This window comes from Strix uralensis, chromosome 9 (assembly GCF_047716275.1).
Source record: "Strix uralensis isolate ZFMK-TIS-50842 chromosome 9, bStrUra1, whole genome shotgun sequence".
Classification (NCBI taxonomy): domain Eukaryota; kingdom Metazoa; phylum Chordata; class Aves; order Strigiformes; family Strigidae; genus Strix; species Strix uralensis.
The window spans coordinates 26678534-26696854 of NC_133980.1; the positions used below are offsets into that span (position 1 = coordinate 26678534).

The window sequence follows — 18321 nt, forward strand, 5'->3', positions numbered from 1 at the left end:
CTCCCACCCCACGCACGTTTTCCTGTTCCTAGGAATTGTCAAGACGGGAGTCGCGATTTAGCCCCCGCGGAGCGCCCAGGCGGGCTCCGGGGGGGGGAGGGGGGGGATTCCCTTGAAGGCGGCACGTCAGGGCTGCCCCTGGGCGCGGCGAGAGCCGAGGGCTTCGCAGGGAGCCTCAGACCCCCCCCGGGGAGCCGCAGCCCCCACCCCCGGGAGCCCCGCGGGGCCGGGGCCGGGCGGTGCGCGGCGGCGGGCGCGTGGCGGCGCGGGCGCGGCGGCGCTGTGCATGCCGGGCGCGGCGCGCGCGGGGCGGCGCGGGCAGGAAGCGCTGGCGGCCGGCCGGGCCGAGCCCCTGGGCAGGCGGGGAGCGGAGCGGGGGGGCGGGCTCTGCCGCGGCGCTGCCGCTGGGGCACGGCGGAGGCAGCGGCGGGATGGGGGTGGCTTCCTGAAGCGGGGAGGAGGAGGAGGAGGAGGAGGGCGGGAGGGGGCTGGTTTTGCATTTCGGTCCCTCTCCGCCCCCCTCCTGCCCCCTCTCTCCCAAGTTCGCGGCGCTGCCGCGGCCCCTCCGGAGCGGCTGGCTGCGGGGCTGCTCCCTGCCCCGCGCCCGGCGCTGCTCGGCGGCGGGGCGGGCGGGGAACCGCGGGGAGCCGAGGCGAGCCGGGGAGCGGCCCGCCGCCCCCTGGGGAGGCTCTGCTCCGGGGAGCAGCGGCGGAGGAAGGGGGGGGTGGGGGGTGGGGGGGGAGGCGGCTGGCACAGGCGCCGGGCTCCGCCGCCCGCCCCCCGGCACCGCCGCCGTCTGCCCAGCGCTGGCAGCCCCGGGAGATGGTGACACATGAAGCGTGCGGGAAGGACCATGGTTGAGAGGACCAGCAAGTTCTTGCTGATCGTGGCCGTCTCGGTGTGCTTCATGCTTATCCTGTACCAGTACGTGGGGCCGGGGCTGAGCCTGGGTTCCCCCAGCGGCCGCTCCTACTCGGAGGAGCTGGACCTCTTTCCCACGCCGGACCCGCACTACGTGAAGAAGTACTACTTCCCCGTGCGGGAGCTGGAGCGGGAGCTCGCCTTCGACATGAAGGGCGAGGACGTGATCGTCTTCCTGCACATCCAGAAGACGGGCGGCACCACCTTCGGCCGCCACCTGGTGCAAAACGTGCGGCTGGAGGTGCCCTGCGACTGCCGGCCCGGGCAGAAGAAGTGCACCTGCTACCGCCCCAACCGCCGGGAGACCTGGCTCTTCTCCCGCTTCTCCACCGGCTGGAGCTGCGGGCTGCACGCCGACTGGACCGAGCTCACCAACTGCGTGCCCGGGGTGCTGGACCGCCGGGAGAGCGCCGCCGCCAAGACGCCCAGGTACCAGCCCCCCCACCACCCTTCCCCGCTGTCCCCCGGGCTCTGCCGCCGCTGGCCCGAGCCCCCTCCCCGTGCGCTGCTAAAGCGCTGTGCCCCGACCCCCCCCCAGCCCTCCCGGGCTCCCCCCGGCGCTGCCCGCCCGCGCCCTCCGCCCTGCTCGGCCGCGCTGGCAGCTCCGCCGACCCCGCAGCACGCCCGTGGGTTTGTGCTGTTGACTGTTCTAAACATTCAGTCGTTATCTCGGACCTCGCCTGCTACCTCTCAGTACCCCTCACGCCGTGCCCTAGCCTCGCGCTTGCCTTTCTAAGCGCCGTTGCCCCAACCTGTGCACCCCTTTTCCTCCAGCTGAAATTGTTCCCCGGTGCAGCTGAGGCTCTCCTCACGCCCGCCCGTCCTCACGCTAACCTCCTTGCTTCACCCCCCCTAGTCCGCCTGACAGTTTTGTGCCCGTTGCAGAAAACATCCCTTAAGCACCCTTTCCCATGTCCCTTGCTGTTTATCTTGATGGGAGACCTGAGGTGAAATCCTGCGGGGAAAGGAGCTCCCCTGTACCTGTTCCTCGTGTCTCCCTCATCTGTGCACCAGGAGCGAGGGAGAGCCGCCCTAAAGCACCCTCAGTGCATCCCCGTTCGACACCCAGGGTATTTCTGCCCTCTTATCCCATTGTTTCTCTACCTTGTTCTCTATAAATTATAAGCTTCAGAGGAATTTTCTGTTTGAAGTGCTCCGGTAAAGACAGCAGCTTATATTAAGATCTCCAAAGATTATGTTCTTTTAGCTCAATATACCTTTGTGTCTTTCATTTCAGGAGATAGGTTTCTTTTAATTGATTGCTATTTTTTAACATCACGCACACCTTCTTTGACATGTCGGTGTTTTTATTATGACACTTTGTAATCTGTTTGCCTTAAAGTTTCATTCTTAAAGGTGTCCAAGATCTTATGCTAACATTTGCGTATGCCGTATGATTTATATGCATATTGTTAATACCACACACAATCCCTTTAGTCAAAAGTGGCCTGTAAGAAAGTATGTTTTAGCATCATAACTGTTTTTTCTCTGTGTTTTTTAAAAACGATTTTTAATCATTTTTCTTCTATCGGAGCTGTGTGCGGTTGCCGGGGTTCTTTATTGTCTCTGTCATGATTGCTGCTGTTTTCAACCCGTTTCAGTGTTAGTCATCCAAGTACCATGCTCAGATTGCTGTCATGCTGCCTGACCCAGGAGCAGCAAACTGAAGTCTCTATCTAAAGGGCTGAGTATTAAGGCTTTCCTGTGGTCTCATTTTATTAATAAGGGGCTTGAAAACACCTGCAAGTAAAATATCCTCAGCCCATCTAGTTGCTCGTGAGATTTTAGTGAAGTGTAGTAAGGAAAAATGCACCAAGTTCAAATCTGATTTTAAAAAAGAAACAAAAAAATTACCCGTTTTGTGAACCTTGGCACTTGGCTAGCAAACCATTAACCTTATATAAAGACCTGTGTGATTTTATGACTTGTCTCAGCCTTATGTGCTTCCGTTGGCAATCTGCTATGTGTTCAGTATTTAATTGTCTCATCCTATTTAGCAGTTGATTTTTTGTATAGGCACCTGAGAACAGGGCACTTCAGGTTGTGAAGTAGCAATTAAATTCCTTACTGCAACTCATAGGAAGTTGAGAACCAGAAGCCTATTCCCTCATCTCAAATGCTTGTAAATAAGATTTTCTTTGCCATTTGTTTTGGAACATCAGGAACTAGATGCTTCTATATGCTTCTTATAACTGTCTTGATTTTTGGTGTGCAGGAAAAATAATTAATCTTGTCCCATTCCCTCATGTCTTTGCATATCCAGAAATAATTCTGCTTAATGTGGTCTTTCTTCTTCCCTTAAATGTAAATTAGGACTTCGCTTTCAGCAGTCTGAGAACTATCTAAGGTTTATTGCCTTGGTCTGTTAAACAAAAACCAAAATTTACTGTTCATTGTATCTTGGGGATGGTTTTGGTGCAATGAACGGCTGATGGTTATCTTAATAATACCGTCCTAGGATGCTGCTCCGTTGTAAGGTAGTCCAGTTTAGTAGGCACCTTCTCCAAGCTATTATTTGTTTCATGTCTAAGAAAACTGGGAATAAGAGACAGGCAATGCTTGTTTAAAATAAAAATTTGATGGATTTTCTTTGTTAGAAAAAGGATGGTCTTGTATTATGTCTGTAACACTAAGAGCAATATAACTTTATTTCTCCATTGTGAACGTTGGATCTCTTATGTTGAAACAGGACATATTTTTACATAAGGCATATGCTAAAGAGGCTACTGTTTTATAATGGAACTGAACTACAAAAACATATCTCTCTTTCAAAAGAAAAAAAAAAAAGTAGCAGCAAACAACCATTCCGTCAGGGTTCGCTCAGATTCTAATATTCTCCAGTCTGGGTTTTGGAGTACAATCTTCAAATTCGGCTTGTAAAGCTAATGTACTGGCCTCTGCATTTGCTACTTAATGAGAAGTTTAAACCTTTGTTCTTCCACCTATATGTTTATCCCCCAAAACAAAACAGCTGACTTGTGATTACAAATAAATCTGCCTTCTAGTGAATGTTGGAAAGCATGAAGGTCATTCAGTATTGCCCATATATACAAATCATGAGCTTAAAGCTCTTAACTTTGTAAGAAAGGCAGTTTTGTCACTGCGCAGTGCCCTCTTGCACTACATTCCATAACCTGTGCATGGTACATAAATTTACAATGCAATTGCTCTTTTTATTGTTCTGCTGTTCTGTGTTAGGCTTAATGATTAGGAGCCCTAGATTGCCAAAGATTGCAGATTTTTTTTCTTCTTTTTCTGTCTTTTGCATTGTTATAGTAAGCAGTTGGAAATGGGTGTTTTAGCTCTAATGGGTCAGCACTCTTAAAAAACCCAACAAACTACTGGTTCTCATCCCCCTCCCACCCTGCTAGTGACTTTCCCTGTTTTGTATTCAAAAGACTTCTGGACAAGCACTTCTTGAAGCAAATGTTATGTTTTATACACAGCTGGTAAAAGAAAGAGATTGATTTGTTTGGGGGCTGTAAAACTTGGGACTCCAAGGAACTCTGAAGCTGGCTCTGTTTATCAGTGAAGTCACTTAGCTGCAGTTCTCTTCATGGCTTTAGTAGAGGGCAAATTCCAAGTTTTTGGGAATGGAGGCCTCTTCATTCCTTGTATTATTAGGCGTAAATAACTGCTGGAAGAGACTTTTTTTTAAAAAAGCAGTAATACTAGGATGCGTGCTTTGAGTCATCATAATGATATTTCAGAAAGCAGAGGCTAAGCTGTTTCTGTGAGCTGCTCCCTTAAATTTGTCTCACATAAAACTGCAAGAGATTTAATCTCTTCAGTTGATTCTGAAAAAAAGGCCAAACTCAGTTCTTTCGGTTGACTTCCAGAATTAGAAAAATCTATTAAGTGATCCCCTAGTAACTGGTCCGTCTCTGCTGAAGGACTGAATGAAAGCCCTCAGAGGTGTTGGGAAGGTTCCCTTGTTAGTCCCGGGTGGATTCAGTGCCCTTCTGGCTGCTGTCTCCTTTCGTGCTCCCAACCCAAGAGCAGAGCTGGCTGTTCTCAAATTGTCCTTGAAGGACACTTCATGCGTGAGCTTGACTTTCGTGTAATGTGATGCAGGAACAATACAACAAATAAACTATGCTGAGGGAATTCATGCTTCCTCTCCTACCTCTTCTCAGAAAAACCCCAAAACCCCAAATAAACCCAGCCTTTGTTGCTATCCTACTGGTTTCTTCTGCCTCATGAAAACAAGACCATCTAAGCTGGCATTTTCCCGAAGACACATTATTCATGTGGAAAGGATTTTAAGGCTTACAGCTCCTTTAAAACTACGTTTCGTGCAAGCTGCCTGTTGCTGTGGAGAACCCATGTACTTCGTAGAGCGTTGGAAGGGCATTGCTGGCTCTGTGCTCCCCAGCTCACACGCATGCTCTGCCTTCTGTTATGCTGTTTCAAGTACCAGGTAGATTTTTATTTTTTTTTTTTTTTTAATGAGCCACCTCAAGACACTAGCTTAGTCTTGGCTTTGTGTATGTGTTTGTGTCTTCTGTCCAACATAGAAGTTTGGTTTCTGAGTTCATCTGTGGACAAAAAGATCGAATGAAGTATTTCTTAGTGATTTTTAAGAGCACGTGCATGCTTCCAATTTCAGTATTTTTTCCTCAAGATTTCATATGCTTTAGAAATAAAATCCACATACTTTTATGTAAGAAATCTATGGCAGGTTAGTAAAACCTGCTGTTAAACAGATCAGTCCAAGTTTTAGAATCTCTCTGATAAGCTATTTACAGCTTACGTTTTGGGTTGTGGTTTTTTTAAAAAGAAACAATTAACAGGGCTCAGCAGTTTGTTAGTTTGATTTTTCTGAAGTGTGAACTTTCACAGCTTCCAACCACATATCTGTCCCTTTGCAGGGATCTGTTCTTGATGAGGTTTTTATTATATGTGTGCTTAGGAGCTGCAGAGACACATTGTCAAGAGACCAACTGTTTGAGAATGAAAGGCTTTACCAAATCATCTTTATAATATTAGCACTTTTTAAAAGCTTAGGCTTATCGTTCTTTGTGGATCTGTGTGTGCTGGGGGTTGTGAAATACCTGTCTGCAGGGAGCAAGGGGCACTTTTTCCATTCACCAGTTCGACTCAGACTAGTTTCTTTAAGACTGGTGGGGAAATATCAATATAAAGCTATTTTCAGTAATCTGATTCTTCTCTCAAATCCTTAGCATGTGGAGTATTTTAAAGCCTGCTAGCCTGATATGAAACCTTTTGCACCTGATTGTATTCACCTGTAAAGCCAGGTTGGTCTTTCAATCAATTCAGAAGGGCTGGATAGTTTTGTAGGGGAAAATCTTAAAATTTGATATAGTAACTAAAAATAGCTGAAAGCTGGAACTCTTCAAATAGCTGCCTTAAGTTTGAGTAGTGTATTTATCTAAGCTTAAGACTTTTGGCTAGTATACCAGGTTTAATTACTCTTACTGTTTTTTTCCTTTGTTGGCAAAGCAAAAGGATGTGTCCTCAGATGGATTCCTGCCTGAGTGTATACTTACACTAACCTGATTTTGCAGAACTATGCATTTGGCTGTTTTTCATTAATCTTTAAACAAAAGTTGCATCATAACATGCTAATTTTGTTTTTCTGCTTAGAAGTTTGCAAACATTCTTTACCTAGACCCTAGATTTTGCCTTTTTGCCTTTATCATTTCTCACTCTACAAATAAAAATGTATGCTATTCTCAGTAAAACCTTTGATAATGACCTTTTCTTTTTTTTTTTTTAAACAACAGTTCAGAAATAATTACTTTTAAGAGAGCTGGCTTGAATTTTATTAATAACTGAACTGAATGCTTTGATATATAGTATAAGGACAGTCTTTCAGGAATGGTCCACTGTAAATGCACAGTTGATACATTCCACCACATGCATGCAAATTTGTTGAGGTTAATTACTTGGAGATTACAGTTTGTAACACTTTGTGTGAAGCATCTCGGCCAAAGCAATGCCATGCCCTAGCTTCGAGGTTCTGTTGAATGGTCCTGTTTTGTCAGTTTGAAATGCCAAACAGAGGGCCTGTTCTCCATCACTCACCGAGCAATTTTAGTGTGCATATGTCTCTTCCAAACTAATGTGATCCTGAGCAATGCCACCTACCGAACTTTGTTGCATCTTGAAAGAAAACTGTGATTTAAGAAAATTGGGGTTCATTAGTGCTGTAGGGGCTTTAGGTTAAAAATAACGTGTGATCTGCAAGTATTTGAATTTGCTGTAGTCCAAAAGAACAGCTGGAGCCTTAGCTGGTGTGGCTGGATGGGACGTGCCTGGGGATGTGTGGTGAGGCCTCTTCCCTGCAGGAGGCTGGTGTAGTTGGGTATTACAATGTGAGCTGGAGGAGGTCATATTACCTCTTAAGAAGGCACTACTAGAGGAGATTATGTTATAATTTGGAGATTATTACAATACTGCCTTCCCTCTGGGCCATCTGTTTGTTCTAGGAAGGAGGAGGAGATTAGCCTTCTCTTGTGGCCTCTTCCTTCATTGATTTGCAAGGTTAGACTTAATGGGTTTGTTCAGCATTCAGCAGAAGCTTTTGGCTGCCTGTTGGAGAAATTGGAGGAGTGTAACCTGGGACCTGTTCTCTAGAAAATAATTCAGGATATGCAGGCCCGGAGTTATTTAAGAAAACTTCTTTGTGAGTTGGTTTTATAGGTGAAATTGATGTGCCTTATCTGAGTCATATTTGTACGCAGTGCCCACGCTTCTGGCTCTCCTCAGAGACCTAAGATGACTCCTTGCCACCATTCCGAACCCAAATGTTAGTCACAAGAGCAACAAGCAGAGCCACAGAAGAATCATGATAGAGATTAGTCAAAGGGGTTGTGGTTGTGGCTGTGGTATTCTAGTTACTTTGACCTTGAAGCAAAGAGTGACTGTACAGATGGAACACACCTGATCTTAAATTCAGTTAGGAATATCTGACTTACCGAATGCATCGCACGTGTTCTGAGTCTCCCTACTGTACATCCTGCTGTTTCTTACAGGTTATGGCTTTTGTACATCTCAAAAAGTGGAAAAGCAGCATGGACAATTGCCTTCAGTCAGTCATAGAACCAAGGTCACTGCTTTGTGTCTCTTTATTTTAAACTTCTGGTTATTTGGCAGCAGCTTTACCAAATTTGTGGTAGTAATGGTTTAAATAGGTAATATAGGTCAGTGAATGCTTGGGCTTGTGGTTGCTCTAGAAAGCCAAAGCGGCATAGTCTAACTCCACAAAGCTTATCTTTGTTTATGCTCGTATTTCCAGAAAGTATTAGAGCAGAGAGAAATTTTCCATTATTGGCTGAAATTGTGCTTTGTCAAGCAAAGATGAAGCATGATCTTTAATGCCTAATAATCACAATTGCGATAGTTGCCAAGTCAAGATTTTTGATGGAGTCTTGCTTGATGTGGGCGAAGGGAATGATACTTAAACATCAGAAACAAATGTCTTCCTAAACAAAGATGTTAGTGATAGTGTGTTTAAAGAGCATGTGAAGCACAGGAGGAACACGGAGCTGAAGTAGTCCATTACAAATTCTCTTGTTTCTAAAATGGTGGTTGACCTTAAAAACAAACAAAAAAAAATCTACTTTTTCTAAAGGAATTACAGTAGAATTGATGAAGGGAAATAAAACCCCACCACCCTAGCATAGATTCAAGGCGACACAGTTTCTGTAATCACTGTTTGATGTATTTTTGTTCACCCTTCTATTTCTGTAACAGAGTACGCTGCTGAAAATCCAGTCTGAGAATCTCTCTGAAGAGTCCTTTGGAGATTATTGCCACGAAGACACAAAGAACCTTAAACACCTCTGTACTGTAGCATGTCAAGTTTCAGATCTGAAGAGGATGCTTCAGATAGTCTTGTGTGTTCCTGCCAAAGGAGGAGCTATTTACCAGTGCATGGCTGTTGGAGCCTGAGAGATCTCATGACTGGAAAAAGTGTTTTCAGAAAAGGTCCATGCAAAGAGAGGTCATCAGATGAAAAACACATCGTATACTTAATAGGGTTTAGTTGTTTCTACTAGTATTAAATGGCATACATGCATTCCCATTTCTGTGCTTAGCCTCAGAACTATGATATCCTATACTGAATGCTGCCTAATCCCTACAAACTGCTGAGTAGAGCTAAGGATGTGAAATATTCTGGGGCATCTCTGTTCCAATGATGCATCCAGAAAGGACAAAGAAACTCCTGTTGTCCACCTCTAACTAACAGCTGACTTTATTAGCAGTACTAATTATATAGCTCTTTCACCTGTGTTTCTCAAAGCCTCTTACAAAGTGTATAGTAAATAGCACCTGGTGTTATATTCATTCGCAACCTAAACCAACTTTTAAGTGGTCTGTCTTAAATCTGTCTTTGACCATAAATCTCAGACTTATATGTTAATGTACAGAACTTTCTTGCCCAGTGACTTTGTCTCTTTCAGAAGCAACTAGTTTCTTAGCATGTTATTACTGCTTTGCTCACTACTTCCCTTCCTTCCACCCTATTAATGGCAAATTCTACATAATAGCTCACCTATGGTTTTATAGAGGAAATATTTCACAATTTCCTGCCAATCTAAACTAGAAAACAGTGATTTGCAATTAACTTTTTTATGGTCTGACTCTGTGTTTTGCTTCATAACTAATCTCCAGCCTATTAAGCAGAGATTCTTTGATTATACCTCACTGCAGATTGAAGTATTATCATTCCTTTTTATGGAGCTCTTCTGTGTGAGGGGGGAGACCTCTGAGCTTCCTGAGCTGCCTTTGCATTTTTGTTTTTAAAATATGCCAAATTTCCTTTTTCATTAATGTTAATCTTGAAGTACTAACAAGGCCGTTTTAAGATTTTCTGGCCAAATAGCATTGCTTAGAGTTTCAAAATGCCTGGTGACTTCTCATTCTCTAATTTCAGATACATTGAAAGCGGCCTGTTTTCTGGACAAGTGCTAAAGAAGTAAAAATGCTGCCTTCTAAAACCTCTTTCCACGTATTGGAGTTACTCTACATTTTAGCCTTAGTTCTTGTGTTAATTAGACATACATGTGTATGAGATACTGAATATTTCCCTGTAATCAGGTGACTTTTGAAAGAAGATTTTGTGAAGAGCATGCGTTGTTCTTTTTTATCTTAAACAGCTTAAAGAAAAAAGTTTTTTGTATTTTTTCCTCTCAGGTCTCTCAGAAAATTTAAGTGTCCAAACAAATACTGTAAAAAATAGAATTGACTCTTTTGTTTAAACTAACAGCTCTTGCTGCCGTGACCCCCTTGCTCTCAGTAAAGATTTTGTGACCCTATATCAAAGTGTTGGGAAAAAAAATCAATGGCTCATAGCTAAGACAAACAGCAGCAGCATGCTGACTCACCAGTTTCCTGACAGGTTTTGCTTTCCTAGTGGAGATGGGGAAAGAACAAGGAGCACAAGAATCGCAGAGTATAATCATAATCAGTCAACCATCCCTTCTGTTAACATGGCTTAAATCATAAAAGGCAGGATTACCCTCTTCTGTTCTTTGCCTCTTTCTCTTCTCCTCTTTTTCTTGCCACCTGTACCTTTTTTTAGATCTTTGAAAGAGAAAAGACAGATGTGACTTGAGTAGTTCTGCAAGGAGGAAGATTGAGCAGATTTATCCTGGCTGCTGAAGCAAGTACAGTAGGGGTCATTTAGATGAAAAGCCCCATTAAGGGAAATACTTCATCCATTGTGTACTGTGCAGGAAAGCTGGTACATATGCATAGGAGCCCTTTCAGATAAGGAAATGCCTTAGCATCTTTTCTAGGGGGACAAAACTGGAACTTCTTGTTCCAAGCATCTGAATGGAGTTGCCATCACTAATTATACTGCTGTGGTTTGTGTTATTATTTGCAGCACATCCAAAATAAATCATCTTTAGCCTTTTTTTACCTTGAAGTTTCCCTTTATTTGACCAGATTTCCGTATATGTTTAAAAATTACAGCGTCTTTCTAGTGTGTACGTAGCCTGACTCCAGTAGAGCCTTAGACCTGGCCAAAGACTTCACCATTAATTTCACCATTATTGAAGTGAGGTCCTGTATTTTTAACAAGCATATTGTGTTACATATATCAGGATTCCTACTGTTGCTGCCAGTAGCTTTGATTTTAAAATGTAATGTTACACTAAAAACTAACGACTCCATATTGCCCTGCTTTATTCAAGCCATTATTTGGGCACAGCATTTAATCCTGCTCTTTCTCTCGTGCTTTGCAAACAGGCTTTGTATGAGCAGTGTTGTTTTTCATAATATCTGAACAACCCTTATTTTCCATTCCCTGAACTAACACTTTCCTCCAGGCTGCCATCTTCTTGCGTCTTGATTACTTCAATACTATCTTCCTAAACTTGATAAATTAAATCTTCCTCTTTCACTTTAGGGATCTCTTACTGCCTAACCCTTCTCACTCTTGTAAGTTACTAGAAGTAGGACTTGAACTCGTGAGTCAGCCAGTATTCTCTGCTTCTATCACATCTTGAATTTTCAGCCAAATTCAGTCATATTTTCTAATACGCCCAATCTGCTTATCAAGGGAAAAGCTTTCCGTGTTGAAATGCAAAGTTCCTTAGTTGTTATGACTGAGAGCTCACAGGCCTGCGCTGTTATACACATGATGAATGCTATTGTCAGGGGAAAGGTTTAGCGTTGGTATTTTGATTAGGCATCCTCAGAAGTGTTTGGTGCTGAAGCAGGAGTTGAAATGCTAGGGTTCTTTTCTGTCATATGCTTCCTTTACTTGAAGGCTGTGTCATCTTTGCTTAGATGCCCATGACTTGACTCTTCATCCTGTGTGGTGTGCAAGCCATGGTCAAAGCAGTTGCCTATGCCCAGAAGGTCCTACAATGTGGTCCAAACCATCTGATCACTGTTTGGGTGCTTCTAAAGTAATTGCTTAATAAAGAAGTGAAATCAGCTACATTTTCTTGGAAAATGTGTTTGATAGGATGTTTTACTCTTTGAATGCTTTATACTCTTGCAAGACATCACGTGCTTTGTTAAATTAGGGTAAGTCAAAGGAAGGTGAAATCGTTTACTTAAACCTGTGCTTGTTTTTGTGGTTTTTTTTTTTTTCTTTTAACTAAGGTTTCTCCACATAATGCTGTGTGATCACCTTCTTCCACCTTTCTTAGTCATGATGTGAATGTAGTTCATTTACCATTCACATGCATTTAAGAGTTTCTTAAGCTGAGTATACTAGCAGCTTGAGGCCTAACATGGCAGGAAGTAACTACAAAAATGCCCCATATTTTTTATATTTAATTTGCAGACTTCTTATGATGGAGAGGATGGTCATACTCCAGGACTGTGAACCCCATGTATTCCAGAATATGAAAAGAAAATCCATGTGTCTATTTTGAAATGCTGGTTGTGTCTTGAAGAGATCCTTTTTTAACTGGTCAGAAAATTTTAGGCTTACAAAATGTAACTATGCCAACATCAGAAACAACTGTTGATCTCAATAGTCAAATTTAATACAGTCAATACTCTTAAATCTTTTGAGTGAGGTATTGTTATTTTAGGATGAGCCTCTTAGCACTACTCAGAAAGGGTTGTTTTCATGACTTTCACTTATTTGGATGAAGCTGACACCTGTTTATGCAGCCAGTCATAAGTAGCAAACGTGTATTGCAGAAACTCAAAATTAGCCAATTACGATTTTCAGCAGTTACACTGTAATAGCCAGTTACCAGTCTTCAACCCCAAGTGTTCAAAAGTCAGACTTCAAGCAGACAAGTGTGCTATCAGTTTATACAAGAGAGTCATTCTCTTAAGAAAATGACAGCTTCTAAATATTGAAATGATAAAACAAAAATCACTGAATGATACATGAGTTTTGATTTAGAAAAATAAGCCTGTTGTTCTCTGTTTCTAATAAGAGGGGGCTAGCTATAGGTGATCTCTTACTTGTGACTTGGGCACATCAAGAAGGGACTGAAAAACAACTGCCACAGTTCTGTTAGCATGAGCTTGGATTTGGTTGTATGTCATAAGGATTGATGTGACTCCCACCAAAAAGGGAGTATCAGGAAGTTGTTCAATGGCAGGAGGAGTTGTACTTAACTTCGGCTTGTAAAATAAGCATCTGAGGTTGGGGATAGAAGAAAAACGAGATAATCAGTCCATAACTGAGGATAAGGAAAAAAGAAGAAACCATGCATACCTTGTGTTGACTAGGATTTTCAGGTATTTGATGGTTTATTAGTTACCAGTAAAGCTTTTTGTTAAATAATCATAAAGTCTTTAATCTTAGTGGAGACATAGTTTGAATTTCTTGCCTTTCTTTCCACCAAATTTCTTTGTCTTGGGAGTTCTGTAGAATTTGGTGCTGAAACTGTGTGTAATTGTTGAAAGGAATAATATTGGACTACGATATGCAAGAAAAATACTTGACAAGTCTAGTGTGAATAAATATGGTATGTGAGACAACTAGCTTAGTAAATTTTAAAGGCATTTGTCCCTGGCTTCTAAAACATATTTAGATTTTTAACTGGCAACTGCTAGGAATATATTTTTATAACATGATTTAGGCAGCTCCTTGAAAGAATAATTTGGCAAGTTCTGTGTAACTTCTTAACTTTTTCCTCAGTGTATTAGCTGCCTTGAGACAACTGAAAAGGTCGTGGATTTGCCTTCAGCTAGTGTGAAGGTTTTCCATGCTGTGACATGCTGCTTTATAGCAGCTTCTGTGAGGTAGCGATGCATTAAAGAAGAAAGGTGTCTTTCCCTGAAAGACTAATCAAAGCTCAAAGGAGGTCTCAAAAATCAGGATTAATGCTTTGAAATGGATTAACTTGTGGTGGCTGTGATATAGAAGTTTTACACAGTCCTTCCAGTTTTCTCAGTTTGGGAAACAGGTTCCTGTGTGATAAGCTAGCAGTGTGGTAGTGATTGGATCGGTGTGGCCAAACATGGTGTTGCATGAGGGAAAAGGAACGAGTATCCTTGCTGCCTGGAGGTGGCTGGCTTTGCACGTCCTGGAGTATCCTGCTTGCGCAAGCAGTGGCTGAAGCCGTATCACTTTCATGGGCCTGTTGGTCCGGTGTTTGTATCTGTCAGGTCTTCCTTGAACTGTCTTTTCTCGGAAACATTACTGAAGATTTCTCTGGATTATGCTTATGCCAGCGGTTTTTATCAAGGTGTTGATCTGCCTATGACAGCAGTTCCTAGTAAGAAATACTCCTGTAGTTAGCTGAAATGTTTCCACGGTGCTTATAACAGTAACTGTCAGTAGGAGAAATACCTTGTTTTGTCTGAATGTTTGAAATTGGTTGATGAAAACAGTTTTGTTTAATAGGATTTCACCAGCTAGAAAGCAGTAGGAAATTGTCCATCCCGCTTCCAACCCAGCAAAAGGCCCAGCCAGGGGTGTGGAAGTTATGTATTACAAAAGCTGGATTGTTGCCCATATTATTCAGTACTTCAGGGAAGCTCGTAGAAACTGTTCTTAACCCAGCTGTCTGTCCCAGCTTGCTCAGGCAAGTTTTTATGTTTGTTTGACAATGCTAAGACTGGGTTATGCGCAGCCAGCTTTATGTTGCTAAACTGGAAGGGGATACGTGCGGGGGGGCAGGGGCGTGCTGGGTTTTGTAACTGTTCAGCACAGGTTTTATATTCCTTTCAAACAGTTGAGCTCTCAGGTGTAGGGACTGCTTCTCTCGTGATGCCTGGGGGAACCACGGATTGTCCCTCACCCCCTGTCACCAAAGCCGTTACAAGAGCTTCTCCCTTGTGACTGGCCCAGGACAGCAGCACATGAAGGAAGCAGCAATGGCAGCAAACTCTTTTGGTGCATAAAAAGGGAATATTCTTGCTCTGCTTAGATGTCAGTTTGTATTTGTGAATAGCCTGAGCATCATCTCTAAAAGGCAGCAGAGAACTTTGTCTACTTCTCATATCCAGGGAGAGTGCTACTTGCCACCTGACCTGGAGTATTTTAACAATAGTTATTTTTTATTGTATTATCTGTTGCATGTATCACCTTGGAGCTCTTTTGAAATAGGCTGCCTGCACAAAAATGGAGAAGTGTTTGTATCCCATTAGTTTCCCAGTCTTGAAACCACAGATGACAAAGCTGTTACCTAGCAAAGGTATGTGAGGGCTATTGTTCTTGAAGAGCATATACATGGGATGTGCATGTGTGTGTACTCTGTTTCTTCAAATTCCTCTACAGCGTAACTGTTAATCCCTATGCCATGCTGAGCTGGGATATTATGTATTCTTTTTATAAACACAGAAAGGTAGACGAGAGACTAAATTGCTTGCCATGGGATATGTCAGGACACCAAATCTAGGATTACAATATGTACCTGTTGAGTGCTCATCCATGTGCTTACACCGGTAGGTTCTGCCTCACCACAAGGAGGGTTGTACAGTACAGTCTCTCCTGTCACAGGGTCTGCCAAAGGAGCGAGCTTGGATTGGACTGAGTAACAAGGTCACTGTGAGAAGATTTCGTGTCACTTAATCGGATGCTATAAGTCAAGATCTTCTAAATCAGTTTTCTAAATATCCCGAAACAAATGCAGAAGTAAATCTTCTTGCAGACTGTCCACAGCATGACTATTTCCATTTGGAAACAACTTCCCCCTGAGGCTTTCTCTCAAAAGGCCTTCTTGGTGAGAGCGTTTTCTTCCTTGTGCTCTAGCGAGTGTTGGAGAGAGAGGACTTGACACTTGAGGTGTAGTTGGACTACAATGACAATATATAAATCACAGTCAGAAGGGTGCAACTGCAATTTATAAAACTTGCTGGATGATCAATAGTTTCTCCTGTATACTGTGTGGATAGCAGTTGGCCATGATAAAGAACTGGTTGTCAGTGTAACACCCAGCTGGAAATTTTGCAGAAATTGAAAGATAGATTCTTTGAACATTTGGGAGATGTGGGATGCTTGGTCTGCCAAATACTTCAGGCAGGATGAATCCACCCCTTTCCTAACTAGGATATTTCCTGACTTCTGAAGTTATTTGGGGATTGTCATGAAAAGTCTATTTTCTGGATTGAAGCCTAGCCAATCCCAAATCTGGAAATAACTGCTCATGAGAACAAAAACCAGTTATATTTATCAACCATACTACTGTGGGTAAGCGAGATTTAGAGACTCTTGCCTAGTGCAGACGGGATCTGTGAACAGCTTTCTCTTATGGAAGTCAGTAGGATTACTTACGTACTGAGGAATTTATATGGCTCATTATTCCTTCTTTTCATGGGCTTATGTGTTTGTGTTGGGATGTTTGTGAAAGTTTAAACCAAACCAAGTTAAAATAGATGCATTAAACTCAAGCAGAATGCTATATCAGTATGAACCATGACATCTTGAACTATTCTGAAAATAATTTTGTAATCTGTGCAAAAAACCCCTAGTACAGATCGGAACCAGAGCTAGTGAATTCCAAAGGTGTCAGCTATTAAGTTCTTGGATATTTCAGGATTTACTGTATAGTGCATACTGCTGTAATATCCCTGTCTCAAAAAGAAAAATTTCTTTCATGTGAAGTGGTCTCTCTGGGGTCAGTGAGGAGAGAATACGAGGGGGAAATGACTGGGCGTTAACAACTTCCCACAGGATAAAGCACAAACAGTCCTCCCTTCAAACAAATCCAGTTACTGGGTGTGAGGAGGAACTCTGAATCTTAGTGGATTTCTGCAATTAAGAATACAGGCCTCATGTTCCAGAAAATAATTAAGCAAGTGTTTATAGTGGTAAGGGAACTCAGAGTAGGAGCTGGTTATACCAATTCATTCTGGTTATTGGCCTTTCTTCCCCCTTCCTATTCATAACTAATTTAAACGTGACTAATGCCTAAACCTAGAACTACACTACATGTCACATAATCTTTTTTTTTTCCCACCCTGCTTGATGATGCAAGTTGAAACAAAGGCCTAGTTGTTTAAGCTCCCTTTAAACTCCACAAAAGTTCACATGCTTCTAAGCCATGCCTTTAAATCACACCTCTGAGCCTGTATGGGAAAGCTACAGGCAAATTTTGAGAAATTTATTCTTCATTCTGTTCAGCACACAGCTGATGTTCTCACAGGACTTGTATGTACTCTACTTGGTTAGAGATGGAGGTGGGACCAGTCCCTTGAGGGCATGTAAGGAGATATCTGGAGCTTTTTGCCCCCAGGTCACTAGATCAATGGAGAACATGCTCAATGTGCTAAAAGCTCATATCCATCTGGTCCTACTTTCAAAGCTGCTCTTAGGTGACAGATGTCCTCTCTACAAATGCACCTATCTATATGGCACTAAATGGACTCCTATTTCTTTTGCAGTCTTAGTTGAGCATGTAAGATTGAATTAAATGGAGGAACTGAGCTACGTGAACGACCAAGTCATTCATGATGTCGTAAGGCTTCTTCTGATGATTTCTGATTTCGTCAGCTAGCCTCCCTGTCGTACTGGAGTGCTCTTCTGCTCTTTGTAAATAAATCAGTGATGGTAGAATGGGACACAGGTGCAGCGTATGTCACTGCTGTTGGAGCATATCTAGAGCAGTGTCAGAGCTGCAGTCCTGACCTGCATGAATCGTCTCACTTCAGTTCTGTGATATGAGGAGTATCCAAACTTGTATCCAAGTGATCCTTGGACATAAGGACCAAAAATATTTAACTTCAACTTACTCATATTAGAAGAGTTGCCTCAAAGTCACACAAAATGGGGACTAGGAGGAACCCAGCCTTTGAAATGAGGTTTTTGGGCATAGTCACAGTGGGAGTCGTTTCAGGAGCTGGGGCAGGTACTGGGTGCTCTTATTTTTCCTTTCCTTTGTAGTGGCACTATACAACTCTGAAGAAAGACGGTGAATTGTAAGCTAGCCCAGGAGACAGGAGCAGCTTTCTGATATAAGTTGGCAGGAAGACAGAAAGAGAGACTGCATTAGTACCAGAAACAAACATGGATCTAGGCTTTAAATATGGAGTTTAGCTTTCTCAACAGTCATACAGTTCTGTAGTTTTGGTTCCTGTTTATATCTGATCAGAGTTCCTCATGTTTGGGAGAAGGGTGGTGTCTCTGAAGTACGATGTGTTAGGGGTATGGCTCCGTTAACAAGTTGGTGCCTGGGGAGGGTGTGGGCTGCCGACGGATCATGGCTCTGCTGGACCAGGCTGGTGTGTGCTCTTTGCCCAGGGTAAGTGCAGTGCTGCAGCCTCAGTAGAAATGGGGAAGCTGCTCCATGCCTGCTGGGCAACAAAAACGTGCCCACGGCTTTCGTGACCTAAGTGGCATGCTATAAATTTACATGATAACATTCAAATATTACGATGTAAAACCTGTTGTGTTTGGCTTGAGAGGAACTACAGTACTACAACTGGTTGCCTGCCTCAGAGGGGAAGGTTAGTGAGCACCTCTGCCATGTTCTTGTGTCAAAAGCATTTGCTGTTTCTTTTGCTTGC

General features: G+C 43.0%; 1 protein-coding gene across 1 annotated transcript in view; it reads left to right on the forward strand.

Annotated features, from left to right (window-relative positions):
• Positions 1 to 753: 753 nt before the first annotated feature.
• HS6ST1 (heparan sulfate 6-O-sulfotransferase 1) overlaps positions 754 to 18321 on the forward strand; it is a 199152-nt gene continuing 181584 nt past the window's right edge. Inside the window, exon 1 of the mRNA XM_074877806.1 lies at positions 754 to 1350. Coding sequence (XP_074733907.1) covers positions 833 to 1350 — 518 coding nt within the window. The 5' untranslated portion in view covers positions 754 to 832. The remainder of the gene's footprint in view (positions 1351 to 18321) is intronic.